General features: G+C 35.5%; 1 protein-coding gene across 3 annotated transcripts in view; it reads left to right on the top strand.

Annotated features, from left to right (window-relative positions):
- Positions 1-11,159, top strand: part of LOC149787156 (uncharacterized) — a 92,279-nt gene extending 81,120 nt beyond the window's left edge. For 2 of the 3 annotated variants that reach the window (XM_089977648.1, XM_089977649.1), the window contains 3 exons: positions 3,661-4,236; positions 4,732-4,756; positions 7,895-11,159. In XM_089977648.1, coding sequence (XP_089833774.1) covers positions 3,661-4,236; positions 4,732-4,756; positions 7,895-8,430 — 1,137 coding nt within the window. In that variant the 3' untranslated portion in view covers positions 8,431-11,159. Of the gene's footprint in view, positions 1-3,660; positions 4,237-4,731; positions 4,757-5,512; positions 5,601-7,894 lie in introns of those variants that run through there. The other variant, XM_089977650.1, reaches the window with a different exon arrangement.
- Positions 11,160-19,765: the final 8,606 nt, after the last annotated feature.

Below are 19,765 nucleotides of genomic sequence, written 5' to 3'. Positions count from 1 at the left end.
TCTGACCTCTGTCTGCGTGGGTTTGAGTCTCGGATACAGCTAATGTGGGTATGTGAGAAAGCTTGCCAGTAGCTTCTCGTGGGTCGGTGGTTCTTTCCGGGGTTTTCTCGGGTTCTTCCTCCACCATTGATACTGGCCGCCGTGTATAGCCTATCGTGTGCTGAAAAATGGCGTTAAACCCTACAACAACAACAAGAACAACAACAAAGCCTATTTCTATCAAGACAAAGTAATGTCATTACATATTGCAGACACTATATCGTTCTCACACATTTAGGTGCTTTTATGTGAATGGTTTTAGTTTGTAATGTAGACGTTCGTTACATTTCTGTATCGTTCCCGCTACAGTCGGACAACTACAGGTCAACATTATATGCATGGTTTATTCAGTCGCATTCTACTACCGCGTGTTTCTACAGGCGACACTTAGTCATGTTTATCGGCATAAACAATCCTTCATATGTAATGATCACTTAGTCATTCGCACGTGTAGCTTATGCGACCTCACAAGATAGGTTCAGGCAACACTATTTTTAAGTGTGCATGTCTTTATGCTATTAATAAACTTATATATGAATAATTCCGTTTTTTTCTGGTGCAGGACAAACTCATTTACCACGGCATATGTATCATTCGAACGCCACGCTGCAATGATTCTACCTGAACATACTGTCTTTGAACCTTCCCCACAGGAATCATTTTAATTGGGATCGTCTACTACCGCGTTTTTCAAGATAGTCATCATTTGGTATAGCTCTGTGCCCACACTGTCTTGTGCAGGCAGGCGTATATATTCTCCCTCGTACATGTAGTAGTGTCATTATATATCAACTGTATTTTTCATTACTATCTGTTATCTATTTATGCGAGTTTAATGAGCGACAGACTTTGTCACTCTTTCCATCTATGTCTCAAGCATTACAAAGGACCTTAGCTTCAAATCATGCAAAGAAGATCAAGTTGCTAGTTCATCATTATCGTCATCTATTTTACACTGTCTGATGGCATGGAAAGATTCAGCCTTCCAAGCCTCCATGGGGTATTGTTCTGTTCCAAAGTTGTGTTTGTCTCCTTCACCATCAACAAACCTGTACTTGAGTTACAACAGCAATTCATCTTATGACGGATTAGAAGAGTCTCACTTCAATTACTTCTGCAGATTAAGGCAGTTTTGGACATTCTGATCTGCCTTCACCATCATTTTATCTATGGTTCTACCTTTAGCCTGCCCCCATTTCATTTGGAAACCTCAGCAGTTAACAATGATATCGCCGCCTCTATGGATATCTATTAACATAAGCTATATAACTTATCTGCTCCCACTCCGAATACCTCAGGGCATACATGGTGGTCGGTCTCAAGGATGGCCTGTTTACTGAACATTGCCAAAATTACTTTGCCATTGCCACATCCACAGCTACAAAATTACAATTGGCGGAGAAGAACTCAGTGGTCTCTGCCTACACTTTCCTGAAGGACCACTACATGGTCAAGCTAAGAGCACATCCTTTATCCTCTAGACATGTTCTGTTTGTAGTTCACATGGATTAAGTCTGCAAACAACGAGACATATTTACTTCCCTCACAAAACAGCATCATTGATACAGGGATAGTATGGGAAATCAACAAAAGAACCCAAGGGCCATTCACAGGACACAAACTTATGAAACCATCCTGTCAAAGCTCCACCCAGCAAAGGTTACAGTTTTTGCATACTAAAGTGGATATGGCACAAAGAGGGTCCTATAGTTCATTCGATATTTTCCTTGGTCCATTTAGCATGGACTTGAGTGGCGCATACTTTCATGTCTCTATCCACAAGGCTTTAATAATGTTCCTGCAATTCGCCTACCAGTTCAAGGCACTCTCATTAGGGCTTAACGTCGACTCATGGGTCTTCACTCGTTTGACGAATCAAGGAATGGCGCATATACTGACCATATCTATGGTGGTAACATCAAGCAGCCTGGATGACATCCTACAGCAACGTCAGTGTGTTACATCTAAGAAGACCTACTAACAAGACATAAACCGATCTAGTACTATCTCATCATATTTCGTCTCCCTAAGAAGTCGGAATTGAAATATGACCCATGGTAGTGCCTATCCGAACAGGAATTCCTTTGCCTACAAAGATTGTCCAATCCGGCAGCAAACTTCATTGTAGTAGGTCGCCTATGTATGTGCCCATTGCTTTTTTTTCTGCACGAATGAAGTCCTAAAGTTTGCCTATTGGACCATCCTAACACCATTTGCATCCATTGCAACACCCAGCAACTATTCCATGGGGAAAAAGTAAGTCTGTAAGCTACACCCAACAATTCCATGCGGAATACATTAAGTCTGTAAACGACACCCAACAACTATTCCATGGGAAATGAATGAAGTCTGTAAACCACATACAACAAACATTCCATGCAGAATAAATTAAGTCTCTAAACCACGCTCAAAAACGTTTCCATGGGGAATCAATACAGTCTGTAAACTACAACCAATATATATATATATATATATATATATATATATATATATATATATATATATATATATATATATATATATATATATGTATATATATATATATATATATATATATATATATATATATATATATATATATATATATATATATATATATAAACCTTTTCTAATAAATTTCATTAAACATGACACGCTTACACATATAAACATATCAATTTCATTACATATGACGATCTTGCACATATAATATAATGAATTTAATTACACATCACAAACTTGTACATGCAAACATGTATTGAATTTCATTGCACATTACAAGCTGACACATAGAAACGTGGATTTAATTTCATTAAACATGTAAAGCTTTCACATACAAACATGTATTGAATTTCATTACACATGAAAAGCTTGTACATATAAACATGTATTAAATTTCATTACACATGACAAGCATGCACATATTAGCTTATATATGACAAAGAAATCGCAAATGTAGGGATTCATCTGCTTTGAATTACACATGCTGTTCTGCGTTCACTGAAAAGCTATATCCTGTCCGAATTATTGTGATATATTTTATATTTGAAATATTACAAAGAGCAAATGGTGTATCCCCATCAGAGTGTGTACTAGATGTGAATTGTATGCTTAGTTATTATACAGTAAAATAATGCAGTTGTATGTTGCATATTAAACTGAGGTGTGATGCTAAAGTCAGAGTTAGTTAAAATGTACAACTTTCCAACATAATGCCAATAGGTATTGAGCAGATAATATAGCCATGCAGACATGTGTAAAGGAGAAGTAATTTGTTTTTCATAATTTCAAACTGCATCAATTTTGGGGATGGTTACTTTCTTTTTTTCTTGAAAAATGTCAATGGGCAACGGTTGTATCCACTTAGCAAGACAAGCTTGTTTGATCAATGGGGACATTTTGAGATGTTGGCTCTAGTTATCCTAAACAAGCTGAGTTACTGGCATTATTTTTTTAATTTTAATTTTTAATTTTTTTTTAATCACAAACATTTAAAGAAAATTACGTTCTATGATCCCCAATATGACCAGTAGATTGCTGAAGTACACTTTTTCCACATTGGTGTACTGAATATTATTTCAGACTAAAAGCTCAAATCTCTGCCTTATATTCCCACTAAGAATGAATCCATTAATTTAACAGGAGGAGAGCTATTTTCTTGCCCCCTGTATGCTTCAGCAGGAAACGCCAGAGGAAATCATCTGCCCAAAACCAAATCAGCAGATCGAGAGTTCACCCGTCATGTGCTATGTCTTCACTAGTGGCTTCCTACCAAGTCCGATCTTTCACAGGCTTGTTGCTGCCTGTTTATCTCACTGGCCAGTAGCCAAAAGGAAGAAAGAGCAGATGGAAGAGAATCTGATCTTTTGTGGCTGCTGCGTTTTTCAGCTGGACCAACAACACAAAGTGACCATACATTTTAGAGAGCATGTTATATTTTTGAGAGTCACAAGAATGGGAATCATGGACAAGACTCCATCTTCAAAACTGTGCATTGAGGTGAGAGAGTTCATCACTACCAACCTCGTTAAGATCATTGGATACTTGGGTCAGAGTCTGAAGTTTGAGTATTTTATACAATGTCCTGAATACAGTGGTGTCAGTATCAACAGCCTGATCCCTGTATCCCTTCTCAAAGAGAATGCAGAAGTACACTGTGATTTCCATGATCACATGATTCAGTCATGCAACGTTTTGAACTTCTGGTTTGAAGATCAGGTGAGTGATAGCAAGGTATTTTATGAAACTTTATAGAAGATCGTATTTAGCACTTGAAAATAAAATACATTATGCTCTCTAATTTCATTATAGCTGCATAATGTTATTTAATGTCAAATTGAAGTGTGACACAACGCATTGTGTTTTTGATATTATTTTTATGATGATCTCACAATTGAGTTCCAAATTTTATCCAAGACTCTTCTAATGAGTGTGTGGATTTTAATTCAATACATTTATGTATCAGAAGAAATGGCATCCTTTAATTTGAATTGAATGTGTTTGTCACCGTGATGAAGTATTATGAAGGAATTCAGTTGTTTGATTTGAATTTGAATTTTGTAGCATAATGATGAGAGATACGTCTTACTTGTAGAAAAAGATAATATCAAGATTACTATGTCCGTACGCTGTATGTAGGAGTTTGATAAATAATACAAGAGTCAATTGGATTCCACAACCTGTCATTCAATGTGGTTTTCTTTATAATTTCAGAAACAATCAGGAGATGGTAATGCTTGTAAGTATGCTACATATCTACTTGGAACTTGGTGTAACTATAATCTGTTCTTGATCAGGATAATCCTAGTATCATCTGCAAGGAATGTTGTAATAAACTGGAGCTTAGGATGACTGTAACCTGTACTTCATCCTTATTGTTGTCTTGGGATGACTATAACCTGTACTTGATCCTCTATTGTTGTCTTGGGGTGAATGTAACCTGTACTTCATCATCTAGTGTTGTCTTGGATGACTATAATATGTACTTGATCCTCTAGTGTTGTCTTTGGATGACTATATCCTGTAATTGATCCTATATTGTTGTCTTCGGATGACTGTAATCTGTAATTGATTACCTATTGTTGTCTTGGGATTACTGTACCCTTTACATGATCATATAGTGTTGTCATGGGATGACAGTAACTTGTCCCTGATCATATATTGTTGTCTGGGGATGACGGTAACCTGTACTTGATCATCTATTGTTGTCTGGGGATAACTGTAACCAGTACTTGATCATTTATTGTCGTCTCGGCAGTGGCGAATGTTAAAAATACAAGACTTTATAAAATCTGGTCATTCATACCTCTAAAGCCGTATATTGATTTGAATTTGTATCTTGTATCGTAATGATGAGAATTAAAACTTACTTGCGTAAAAAGATAATATCTGTATTACTATGTCCGTATGCTGTGTGTAAGAGTTTGATAAGTAACACAAGAGTCAAGCAGATACCACAACTTGTCAGTCAAAGTATTCTTTATTACAATTTCAGGAACCATCTAGAGATAGTGATATTTGTAAGTATGCTACATATATCCGTGGAACTTGGTGTAACTATAACCTGTTCTTGATCAGGATAATCCTAGTATCACCTACAAGGAATGTTGTAATAAGTTGGAACTTGGAATGGCTGTAACCTGTACTTGATCGTCTATTTTTATCTTGGGATGACTGTAACATGTGCTTGATCGTATATTGTTGTTTTGGGATGATTGTAACGTATATTTGATCGTCTATTGTCTTGGGATGATTGCAACCTGTACTTGATCATCTATTTTTGTCTTGGGATGGCTGTAACCTTTACTTGATCGTCAGATGTTTTCTTGGGATTACTGTGACCTGCACTTGATCATATAGTCTTGTTTGGGATGACTGTAACCTGTACCTAATCCCCTATTGTTGTCTTGGGATGAATGTAACCTGTACTTGATTATATATTGTTGTCTTGGGATGACAGTAACATGTACGTGATCATCTATTTTTGGGATGAGTGTAACCTGTGATTGATCCTCCATTATTGTCTTGGGATGACTGTAACATGTGTTTGATCCACCATTGTTGTCTTGAGATGATTTAACCTGTACTTGATCATCTATTGTCTTCGGATGAATGTAACCTGTACTTGAGCATATATTGTCTTGGGATGACTGTAACATGTACGTGATCATCTATTAATGTCTTGGGATAACTGTAATCTTTGCATAATCATCATTTATTGTCAGGGAATGACTGTAACCTGTGCTTGATCCTCCATTTTTTCTTTCGATGACTTTAACCTGTACTTGATCCACTATTGTTGTTTTGGGATGACTGTAACCTGTACCTGATCCACGTTGTTGTCTTGGGATGATTGTAACCTGTATGTGCTTGTCTAATGTTGTCTTAAGATGACTGTAACCTGTACTTGATCATATGTTGTTGTCTCGACAGTAGCAAATGTTAAAAACACGAGACATAAAATCTGGCCTCTCAAGCCAGACATTGTATGTCCATCTATTTGTCCATTATAATGTTTGGGTTGAAGTCTTTTAGTGTAGAGGAATATACCCTGTTCTAACAGTGGTTGAACAAAGGCACGAGCCTCATCATCAGTAGACTGATTTATTTCTAGCCCCCAGATGAATCATGTATTTACCTGATTATTCGATACAATAGTCCGGCAATAGATCGACCCAGTAATAGAATACAGAAGAACCGAATAGCAAATATATTCAATATAAAGCTACAAATCTCTGATCAGCAATAAATACATCTTATTCTGGATGATTGAACTCCCAGCACATTTTACCAAGATGTGTTCTAGTTATCCATAGGTGTATCTCTTCAGTCACCATATGAACCTCTATTCACCCTTTGTCGATGTACCTCTTTAGACCCCGAGTCGATCACCTCTTCTCCCTTTATTGGTGTGTCCCATCATGTCAATGCTGAACTTGTCTGCACTCATTATTGGCGGGTCCTTCAAGACATTGTGCTGAACCTTTCTGTGGCAATTCCTGCTGTCACAAACTGATTATGGTATTTGAAGCTTCATTTTTGCACCCCAAATTCAAATTTTCATATTTGAGTCATTCCTTAACACACGTCTAATCCAAGTCATATCCTTTAACGTACTGGCAATTTAATAAATTGTTCTCCAAGTGAATATACACACTTTCCGCATTATTTTAGACCCATCCTTTGTCTTTCATAGCCATCTGGTCAATTCTATCTGATTGTTCAACTCTGAATGGTTCACTGGCATTCATTAAATTTGCCATCAGCTCATCAAGGTTGTAACACTGGATGTACTAGAAAGCATACAATGCCTCTGGCAATAAATAAGATAACAAGAAAGGATTCAGATTATTTGAAGCATTGAGGTGGCCTAGGATTGGATAACACCTATGTAGGGACTCCTGTTAGATGAATATCAATACAATTTTATCTGGACACAACATTCTTCTTTGAATGATTGTTTGTTACAGCCATGAACCAAACTTAAGTAGGAGCTTCCTATCGTTCTGGAGACCATACTTTCGGTTGACTGTTAACCAAACCTGAAATGCTATTTTACTTGGGGAATTTTCAATACAATGATCCCATTCTCTCCTATAATTGGTTGGTCCTTAACGTCCTCGAGACCTCATATATCAATTTGATCATGAATGCAGTTCATGAATGTAAATAATGTCATGAATGTATATGTATAATTACTACAAAATTAGATCCATACACTTAAACAATTTCATGTAAAATATACAGTCTTAGTAGACTGAATAAAACCAACTTTACTTTGTTGATATCATTCATAATTAATATCATAAAATATGTTTAATTTCAGAATGTGTGTCTGTGTACTGGAGTGTATTTTACTGTTATTTTCATCTTTCAGCTTCTGGTGATATTATGCCACCCCCACCAACTGGTGACACTGACAGGTTCATGCGCATCACATATCTTTTGGTTGATGTTGGATCCAGGGTCTTGCGACGACTTTTAATTCATCACACAGTCACCTCCACCTGCAGTCTGGACCAGTATCTTGCCAAAAACATGAATACTATCAACAGTCTTGGAAGGGTGTTCAACATGTCCATGATGGACATCGTGTTTCCACCAAATGGCGACGATACAAACCTAGATGACTATGACATCACCCTGTTGTCTGCCCTCTTTAACAATATTGTGCCATCTCTGAGCAAGCAAGAAAAGGACATGATCCAAAAGCTGCGAGAAAACAGGAACAAATTGTATGGTCATGCTACGTCATGCCAGATTAATGCCATTGACTATCAGACTTACTGGAATGACATCAGCACAACATTGGTAACTCTCAGCCAGCATTGCGGGGACTCTGTTTTTGAGGTTGATATACTACAGGAAACTCAGCGTACTCATATCAGCAATCCCAGCTGGATCTTACCTTGATTTACTCAAGTCATGGCTTGACATGATAGAAATCGTTAAGGATGTGTTGCAGAATATGACATCAAGACTACAAGCTCTAGGGTCAAAGGAACAATCATTTGAAATCAAGTCTTAAACATGGATATCCTTCAGCAGAAGGACTAATCTGCAAGCAATGTCATAAACTGTGATGTCGTTTTTGAGAAGTACCAATCTGTAAATAACAAGTCTTAACTTACATGTTCATCAGTATAACCATCTAAAAAGACTGAACCATAGACATGTGTCCATCAGTTGAACGGACAATCAGAATAAAGTCATAAGATGTAATGAGTACCTCAGTAAAATTAAATCAATATCATTACATTGAAACAACATTCTTGGTGAAATGAGTCACAAGCGCACCTGTCTTTCTATCTCTGAAACAAGAATCTCAGTAAAATGTGTCAAAACACAACTGTGCTTGAAACAGCTGAACTAAAATTCTCAGACGATTCCGAATCAAACATACTTGAATCAAATAAACATTTCCAGGAAATTGAGCAATAAATACATTGATATAAGAACTTGACATCAATAAACAATGCAAGAAAAATAATAAACAAATATAGATGAACTTCACTAGAACATCGTTTCAGTGTGAATCATATTTATACACGAAATTCAACAGAAGGAATCTCAGTGTGAGTCACGCTTATGCATGAAATTCAACAGAAGAAATATACTTTCAGTGTGAGTCACAATTATGTCCAAATTCAACAGAAGGAACATCCTTTCAGTGTCAGTCACAATTATACACGAAATTGAACAGAAGGAACATCATTTCAGTGTGAGTTACAAATATACCCGAAATGCAACAAAAGAAATTTCATTGTGGGTGACAGTTATATGCGGAATTCAACAGAAGGAACTTCAGTGTGAATTATGCGAATACATAAATTCAACAGGAAGAACATCGTGATACGTTTAAGACTATGTCAGTCTTCAAACTATGACAGTTCATGTGATTATAACCATAATATTATTTGTTTACTGACTTTGGAATGAACTGAGTGCATTCAATTTTACTAGATATAAATCATGTAAATAAATGTGTGTTTGGAATGAACTGAGTGAATTCAGTCTTATTAGCTATACATCATGTAAATACACATGTGTTTGGAATGAACTGAGTGCATTCGACCATGTAAATACACGTGTGTTTAGAATGAACTGAGTGCATTCAGTCTTACTAGATATAAATCATGTAAATACATGTGTGTTTGGAATAAACTGAGTGCATTCAGTCTTACTAGATATAAATCATATAAATACATGTGTGTTTGGAATAAACTGAGTGCATTCAGTCCTATTAGGTATAAATCATTTAAATATGCATGTGTTTGGAATGAACTGAGTAGATTTAATCCTATTAGCTATAAATCATGTTGATACATGTGGGTTTGGAATGTACTGAGTGTATTTAGTCGTATTAGCTATACATCATGTGTTTGGAATGAACCGAGTGCGTTCAGTCTTATTAGCTCTAAATCATGCAAACACACATGTATATGGGATTAAGTTTGTACATTAAGTTATTTTAGCTATAAATCAAGAAAATACAGTGTTGGAATGTACTGTATTCGGTCTTAGAAGCCAGTAATTTTGGAAACACGCGAGTTTGAAATGAATTGAGGGCATTCAATCTTTGTACCTATAATTCATCTAATGAGGTAAATATACATGTATTGGGAATGAACTACAATTAGTCTTATTACCTATAAATTGTGCAAACACACGTTTCAAATGAATTTAATAAATTTAGTTGTATTAGCTTTAACTCATGTAAATACACATGTGTTTGGAATGAATTTGGTGTATTACCTGTAAATCATATAATTACACATGTATTTGGAATGAATTAAGTGAATTATCTGTAAATCATATACTCACACACGTGTTTGGAACGAATTAAGCTAATTAGCTTAAAATGTGTGTATGTGATTAGGATTTGTAACGTAGCTTTAAATCATGTACATACACTTGTGTTTGGAATGAACTGAGTGCATTAAGTATTATTAGCTATAAATCATGTAAATACATGTGTGTTTGGAATGAGCTGAGTGCATTCAGACTTATTAGCTATAAATCATGTAAATGCACGTGAGTTTGGAATGAACTAAGTGTATTAAATCTTAGTTATCTTAGTAGCTATAAATCATGTAGATATAGAGGTGTTTCGAATGAGCAGAATGTATTCAATCTTAGTCAATCTTAGTAGCTATAAATCATGTAAAAACAGATGTGTTTGGAATGAACTGAGTGTATTAAATCTGAGTTAATCTTAGTAGCTATACATCATGTAGATATGCATGTGTTTGGAATGAGCAGAGTGTATTCAACCTTAGTCAATCTTAGTAGCTATAAATCATGTAAAAACAGATGTGTTTGGAATGAACTGAATGAATTGAATCTCATTAGATATAAATCATGTAAATACACGTGTGTTTGGAATGAACTGAGTGTATTAAATCTGAGTTAATCTTAGTAGCTATACATCATGTAGATATGCATGTGTTTGGAATGAGCAGAGTGTATTCAACCTTAGTCAATCTTAGTAGCTATAAATCATGTAAAAACAGATGTGTTTGGAATGAACTGAATGAATCGAATCTCATTAGATATAAATCATGTAAATAAAGGTGTGTTTGGAATGAACTGAGTGTATTAAATCTTGTTAGCTATAACTCATGTAAAAACATATGTTTGGAATGAATCGAGTGCTTTTATCCTTTAGACATAAATCATGTAAATACATGTGCATGGACAAAGAATTTCCAGGAATTAGGTCAAGTTGAGAGACACCAACAAGCCATTGAACTGCATAGAGTTCAGGAGTAAAGTTTGTGCAACTGTACCTGTAGTAAATAAAGTACATGCATATTTTACAAACTTCTGAGCTGAACATAATGATAATCGTTGCTGCATGTTTCAAATACCAAACTTTTAATTTTGGTTTCCAGCTTTACAGTAGCAGTTTATAATATTTTGTTACACCTTACTGAAAACTGGTCAGACCTAGAAAAAAGGTCAACTGCCTTACTGAAACAAAATTGTCAAGGTTTGCAGGTCTTTGGCAGGTATGCACTCTGAACAAGTTCAGTCCAAACAAGAAGGTATGACGTTCTTACAGGCGCCACATACATTATCCACTCCATTTTCTAACAGTGCGTACTTAACTTTTGTGGAAGTGTGTGTTCTCAAACAAGCAAGAATGCAATTAGGCTTTTCCCTAGTTCTTGGAATAATGGTGAGACCAACCCTCACATCCATAGACTTTCCTGGGCCTTGCAGTGCTAAATTTAGTGTAGAGATATTGAAACTTTGACTTTCATGAAAATGGAGTTATGGTCTGGTATAGGTGGTAGAGGAAAAACCTGAACAAACTCTGGTAAGAACCATCGACCCACAGGAGACAACCAGAAAGCTTTCTCATTTACCCACAGTGGCCAAGCCCAAGTCACAAATTTACAGAGCCAGAGTTGAGATGGCAGTGACTGGAAAAGTCAAACACTTTAGACCGCTCGGCTACCCAGTGTCTCACAATCAATTAGAACCCATAGAATGCATTCCTAAAACAATTACAAATCAATGGAGATATGTAATTAAAATATTTTTGAAAAACTCAGATATGCTTAATGTTGCCAACAAATATAAGTGGTTTTTATTAATAAAGAAAATTTGAGCTGACCGGATAAAGTATTTGATGCACAGAAACAAAACCATTATAACAAATTTTATTTATTAGCCTTTAGACATTTTCTACACATTAGCTCACTGGAGAGATCAATAACATGCATACATACATACATACATACATACATACATACATACATACATACATACAGACAGACAGACAGACAGATAATATACATCCAGAGTTTAAATCATTCTCACGCTCTGACAAAAGGCTAGCATTAAATTTCGAAGAAAGGCTAAGGCATACGGTGTTCGGGGGAATAGCAATCCTTTATAGGAAATCACTCCGAGTTAATCCCTTGTCGAGCGCTAGCAGTGACAGAGTTTTAGGGATAGAGGTAAAATGTAACGATAGACTTAAATATTTAATATTCGGGGCACTTTTGCCATCAACTATTTTTCCTATTGCAAGCTACTCAGAAACAATAGAAGAACTAAAGGATCAGTTTGATATTTTCTGCAAAGACGGCATTCCCATACTTGCCGGAGACTTCAATGGTCAGTTAAGTTCACTGTTTAGCTCCAATGCAAATTGTCTAACATCAAACGTTAGACGCACTATTCTGGAAAAGTTTCTGAGCGATAGGCATTTAGTATCTGTTAATAGTCAATCCATTTGTGAAGGGCCAGATTTTACTTTTTTCTCAACCGATGGCAAATCAAAATCTTTGATAGACCATATAGTATTGCAAAAAAGTAAATTCGAATTAGTGGTTAAGGCAGAAATAATAGATGATCATCCTTTGAACATTTCAGACCATCTTCCTGTCAAAATAGAGTTGGTCACACCTTTAGTACATAATGCAACAATGGCTGACGAGCATATCATTCATTCCATAAATTGGAAGAAAGCCTCAGCAGAACAAATAAATAGATATAAGGAAGCAACACGCAATGAATTGTTAGCGCAAATGCATAAAGCAGAACTAGCATCGAATGTCGATATTGAAATTATTATTCAAGACACCGTCAAGATTTTACATGAAGCAGCTTCTAGGTTTCTCCCCATAAAGAGGTTTTGCCCATACGCTAACCCCTATTGGAAACTACTAAACGTAAAAAAGTTTCACACGGAAATGCGGCTGAAACGCAGGATATGGATTTCTAATGGTAAGCCAAGAGGCTGGGAATATATATCATATGCGAACTATAAGAAAGCGAAAAAAGTGTTTGCAAAAGAATTATTGAAAGCTAAATAAATATACGATAGAGAACAATTTAGTGAGCTTGAAAAGGCTGCAGAGATCGATATTTCTACTTTCTATAAGTTTATACGGAATAAAAGAAATAAACGCGATTACATCCACGAAATCGAATCAAACGGAAAAATTGTACGCAATCACGACTCTATTAGAGAGTTATGGGCAAATCATTTTTCCAGTTTATCACTGCCTGACAATACTTATCTGTACGATGAAAATCATTACCAGATGGTCTTAGCAGAGGTTAGAAAACAGACTAAAGATACCTATTCACACTTTGATGAAGTTGTTGATAAAATTCCCACCAGAGAAGAAATCAGTAGTGCAATTAGCTCTCTCAACAAAGATAAGGCATGTGGCCACGACGGTATTGTTGCTGAGCATTTACTGTTTGCGGACCCTCCAAGCAGTGTACAATTACTTGAAATTATATTCACAAAAGTGTACGAGGCCGAGAAGTACCCGTGCCACTTTAAACAAAGTTTGGTAATTCCAATATTCAAAGGAGGAGGAAAGAACAAATTAGATATGAATAATTACCGCGATATAACTATAATTCCAGTGCTTCAGAAAGTTCTAGAACAAATTATATATAGTAGACTACTTATATTGTCTAAGCAGATTTCTTTTCCAAATCCATTGCAACAGAGTTTTAGAAATAATTGCGGTAGTATCACTGCAGCGTTCTGTATTAAAGAATCTATATGCTACTATTTGGATAAAAATACTCCTGTCTATGCTACATTTCTCGATAATGCTAAAGCCTTCAACACAGTTTGGCACAACGGGTTATTCTACAAGTTGTACAGACTTGGCATCAAAGGGAAGACATGGCGCATCACGAAAGATTCGTTTGAGAGAGTAGTAAGCTCTGTTTTATATGCGGGCAAGCTGTCCAAACGCTTCGATATTAGGCAGGGTTCTTTCTTGTAATGATAGATGATTTGATCACGGAATTTGATCACACTTTGCGAGGTCTAAATCTTGTCGATCTCCACCTGCCTTGTGTCTTATTAGCAGAAGACACAACTGTAATGTCTAACTCGCATCATTCAATGCAACCGCTGCTTGATACAATATCCGACTATGCGAAAAGGTGGAGATTAAGATATAATGCAGATAAAAGTTGCACCATCTTGTTTACTAACAAAAGAACGACTGGTATACCTTCCTTTATGCTCGACAAATCTCCAATTCCGGCAGTCAAAAGTAAGAAGTATGCCGGCATACCTCTAAAATACAACTTAAAACCAAACGACATTATAAAAAGAAGCATGCGATAAAGGCAAACACTTGTTAAACTCTTTATATTTTATTGGTATCAGAGATAGATGAATGAACCCTCTAACAAGTCTGGAGATTTGGAAAAGAATTATTCTACCCTCGGTCCTATATAGATGTGAACTATGGTCAGGTATCACAAACTCGAATATAGAAGAACTTGAGTTATGCCAGAGATATGCAGCTCGACGTATGCAAGCTTTCGATAAATATTCGCCTACGGAGGCAACGAGTAGTACGTTAGGACTCTGGTCAATGGAAGCTACATAGATAGGATGAAATTGCCCTTTTCAACCGATTGTGTAAGGGCGATTGGACTTTTTTCTGGAAAAAAGATTTTCATTATGCGCTTATGTCAGTATCTGAACAACCCGCTAAAACAGACGGGATTTCTACCTGATATTGACAGAATAACTAAGAAATATGGTATGGGAAATGTTCTTTTAGACTATGCAGCGAGAGTACAAACTGAAGAAAAACTCGTCTGGAATCGACATATTATTGATATTATTCAAAACCATGAAGAAACTACCTGGAGAGCAAATATGGAACGAAGGGATGATTTAATTCACTTCAGAAACATTCATTTGGACTTAAACCCAAGTAGTTTATGGTTTCTTGGGCGTAAATTTCCATCCATGTTGTGGTCTCTCTGTGAAGTAATGAAACTATATATCATGCCTGTTGGTAAAGTTATGGTATGCAAACTCTGTGGAAAAGAGACTGACGACAGAGCGAAACATCTTATTTTAGGCTGCGAAATGCTGCTTGAGGAACGAAACGTTTTCGTTGAGAGAGTGGTTGACTCTTTAGAAGTGAGAGACGGGGTTAACTTATTCAATCAAGAAGAAGATATATTGTTGGAGACACTTCTTGGAAGCAGGGCTGACTGCATGTCGTCTATTGATGATGATGTATCAGATAGGCTCATGTTGGTGACCGCAAACAGCATAGCTTCATTCTACAATAAAATATGTGCCCTACTATCAACTAACATGCTCTAACATGATATAAAAAGTAAGTAGTAAATTAACATTAAAAATAAACAATTAAAGGCCAAAGTCTTCTTGTCAAATACGCAAATTTTGTTGTATGACAGCTGTTTGTGTGTGTTTATGTATTTGTTTATGTATTTGTTTATGGATATTTCCTAGAGATTTCTATATGGTTTTCTGTATTTATATAGCTCATTTTGTAAATGGATTAGTTGACGATGTATATATCATGCCTGCGTTCTCGTCTATGATGTGTCTCATAATCCTATGATATGAATAATATGTATCTTAGCAACCTGATATACTCTTTGTTGAAGAGGTAACTAGGTCATCTAGACAGTCAGTCATAGATAAATGCATGCAAGGACGCATACGCGCAAACAAGTATATATATGCATAAATACATGCGTCATATGAAGAAAATAAACTACATATAGAATTACACTGTTATATGTTTTTCATTTCATTTTCGTTGCTATCTCGAACTTAATGTTAAGCAAATAACACTATAGACGTATTCACTTTTCGAAATATTATCATCATCAAGCAACTGTTAAAAGATCAGTGCCATGCTCCGCCAAATGATTGCAGATTTGCATAATTGCAGGTATTGAGATATTTCGTTTTGTCAATACGGTAGCTGACACAGTATTATTATTGTATTTTTGTCAATTTTCTGTTCTATTTTATGATCTTGTATTATCATGAATTTGTTTAACCTGATGTAATCTCTTTTTAAGAGGAAATAAAGTCAGACAGTCAGTCAGTCATACATACATACATACATACATACATACGTATATATATACATACATACATTGATGGAACAAATCACTAAAATATTCTCTGCATGGTTCGAGTCTCGGATTTCGGCAATGTAGGTATGTGAGAATGCTTGCAAATAGTTTCTTGTGGGTCGGTGGTTCTTTCCGGGGTTTTCTCCGGTTCGTCGTCCACCATTAATACTGCCCACCATGTATAGCCTATCATGTGCTGAATAATGGCGTTAAACCGTACAACAACAACAACTAAAAGATTCATTATATGCTAAAAATACATGCCACCCCACACCACCCCTCACACATTCACAAAAAATCATAATTTGAATTAAAATACATTGTAGATAAACCAATGTAATCAAACAGTATATTCTCTAAAATTGTACTCAACATTCAAACATCATTATCGAGTGACTATCAATACAAACAGCATTAAAATATACATGTGTACTGTCTATCAATACATACAACATTAAAATATACATGTGTAATTGCTAGCAATACACATACTTATATTGTACATGTGTAATGGTTTGCAATACACACTTCATTAAAATATACATGTGCAGTGGCTAACAATATACACAGAATTAAAATTTATGTGCAATGAATGGCAATACACACATCATTAAAATATACATGTGCAACGGCTAGCTATTCACACATAATTGAATTATACATGTGTAATGGCTAGCAATACACATACTTACATTGTACATGTGTAATGGTTTGCAATACACACTTCATTAAAATATACATGTGCAATGTCTAGCAATACACAGAGCATTAAAATATAGATGTGTAATGGATTGCAATACACACATAATTAAAATATACCTATTTAATGGCTAGCAATGCACATAATTAAAATATTCATGTATAATGGATATCAAATAACACTTGTTTTACATCCATACGAATTTTAAATGTACATAGAGTGAAAAAAACATGATCTGTGTTGTGATACATCTATCAATCTAACTATCTAACCATCCATCTATCTATCTATCTATATCTATATATATATATATATATATATATATATATATATATATATATACATATACATGTATACAGAGAGAGAGAGAGAAAGAGAGAGATAGATAGATATAACAACACAGATCGTGGTCAGTAAATATCAACATGAATGGTTAGTATGGAAAGTGGATATAAGCATGAATAGTCAGCATGGTCAGTAAATATAAGCATGAATGGTCTGCATAGTCAGTAATTATCAGTGTGAATGGTCAGTAAATATCAGCACGAATGGTCAGTAAATCAGAAAATATAGCCATGAATGGTCCACAGGGTCAGTAACTATCCATATGAATGGTCAGCTTGGTCAGTAAACATTAATGCTCAACATGGTCAGTAAGTATAAGTATGAATGGTCAGCAGGATCACTAAATGTCTAGATGAGTGGCCAGCATGTATCAGGATGAATAATCACCATGGTCAGTAACTAATGACATTAATGGTCAGTAATTATCAGGATGAATGGTCAGCATGGCTAATAACATCATGAATGTTCGACATGGCTAGTAACTATCTGCATAAATGATCAGCGTTGTCAGTAAGTATCATTTTGAATTGTCAGTAGATATCAGCATAAATGGTCAGCATGTACAGTAAGCATCATCATGACTGGTCATCATGGACAGCAACTATCAGAATGAATGGTCAGTAAACAGCATGAAAGGTCAGTATGGTCAGTAAACATCATGATCAGTACCTATCAGCATTAATTGTTGCTATGGTCAGTAAACATCAGCATGAATGGTCAGCATGGACAGTAAATATTTGTATAAATGGTCAGAATGGTCATTAAGTATCAAAATGAATGGTCTTCATGGTCTGTGAATATCAGTATGAATGGTCACTATGGTCAGTAATTATCAGGATGAATGGTCAGCATGGTCAGTTTCAAATGCTGCATGTATAACTTGTGTAGATACACCAGTCATGCGTCGCATGGCATGATGGGATATCTTATATATTCATAATTGAAATTATAAGGATATATTTTTACAAGCGGAAATACAGGAATGAAACATATGAAAATTATTTCGCTATATAAGATTCTATACTTAATACTTAAGCATATATAAAAAGTAAATACTAAATAAGAGAGAGGAAGTGTTGACATACATGTCATTTCTTATTGTTATCCTCTGGTCCTTTTTTGTTTAAGTTCTTTTATAGGGGGTGAACTTTCAGGAAATGACCTTCAGGGTATATAACGTTTATTATTTATGCAAGATACCAACTCTGAGATGTAAACGAACTCAATATTTGAAAAGTAATGAACATCAACTTGATGTTATGGGACTGTAAACTTTATATCAGTGATAATATCAATATAACTATGCAAGATGTTATACATTTGCTACCATATTATTCATTGTGATTTAAAACTCTCATTTAAAAAAAAATCGAAAAGGTGCAATTACTACACATTTGAGTTGAACCTTTGTGATATTGAATGATAATGAGCAATATGACAAGACAGGGGTATAAACGGGGAGAAATCATTCTTGAAAGTGTCAAGCGACAGGCAGCACAGCTTGGTTGGATTTAATGGCACTGTTAATATGTCATGTCAAGTCGAGGAAATGGGAGCTAGACTCCCTTTCCAAGGAAACATCGATGCAGGAAAATCAGACTGGATTGTTTAGAACCTCACATTCATACAGACAATTATTCTGAATGGAGCTCAGACTACGCATGTGCCATTGAATGCCCAAATATCCAATCCATATCGCCCTTTGCGAGTTCGGGGATATTAAGCATAAGCGTTGCGCCCTCCCGTGATTAGGCAGGAGAGCCGGTAGCTCAGTGGTTAGCCAACCAAATTTATTTAGATCAGCCCGTTTCAACTATCAACTAATCTAATTATCTGATCACTAAAAAACTACACGTGTTGCTGTACCATAAAGCACCAATTAACCTACCTGTGTTCTTATACCTTGATAAAACCTACCTGTGTTGCTATACCGTTAAACACTAAATAACCTGCATGTGCTGCTATTCCGTTAAACACTAAAAAAACCTAGAGGTGTTGCTATACAGTAAACACTAAATAATATACCCGTGTTGCTACACCATAAGCCACTAAATAACCTACATATGCTGCTCTACCGTAAAACACTAAACTAAGCAAACTTACTATTTTACGATCGTTTACGGCTTAATCTACGTAACAAAGAAGGAGCGACAATCAAAACATGACATATATTTCAACAATAGAAATTAATTTCCTTAACATTACTTAGTGGTAATGAATTATTTAAATCATAACCAAAGTTGCATCAATTCCAAGTAATCCGGATAAATCCAAAAGCATTTTGAATGATAACTCTGA

This window comes from Sinohyriopsis cumingii, chromosome 12 (assembly GCF_028554795.1).
Source record: "Sinohyriopsis cumingii isolate HCF-2022 chromosome 12, ASM2855479v2, whole genome shotgun sequence".
Classification (NCBI taxonomy): Eukaryota; Metazoa; Mollusca; class Bivalvia; order Unionida; family Unionidae; genus Sinohyriopsis; species Sinohyriopsis cumingii.
This window is presented reverse-complemented; position numbering and strand designations above follow the sequence as displayed.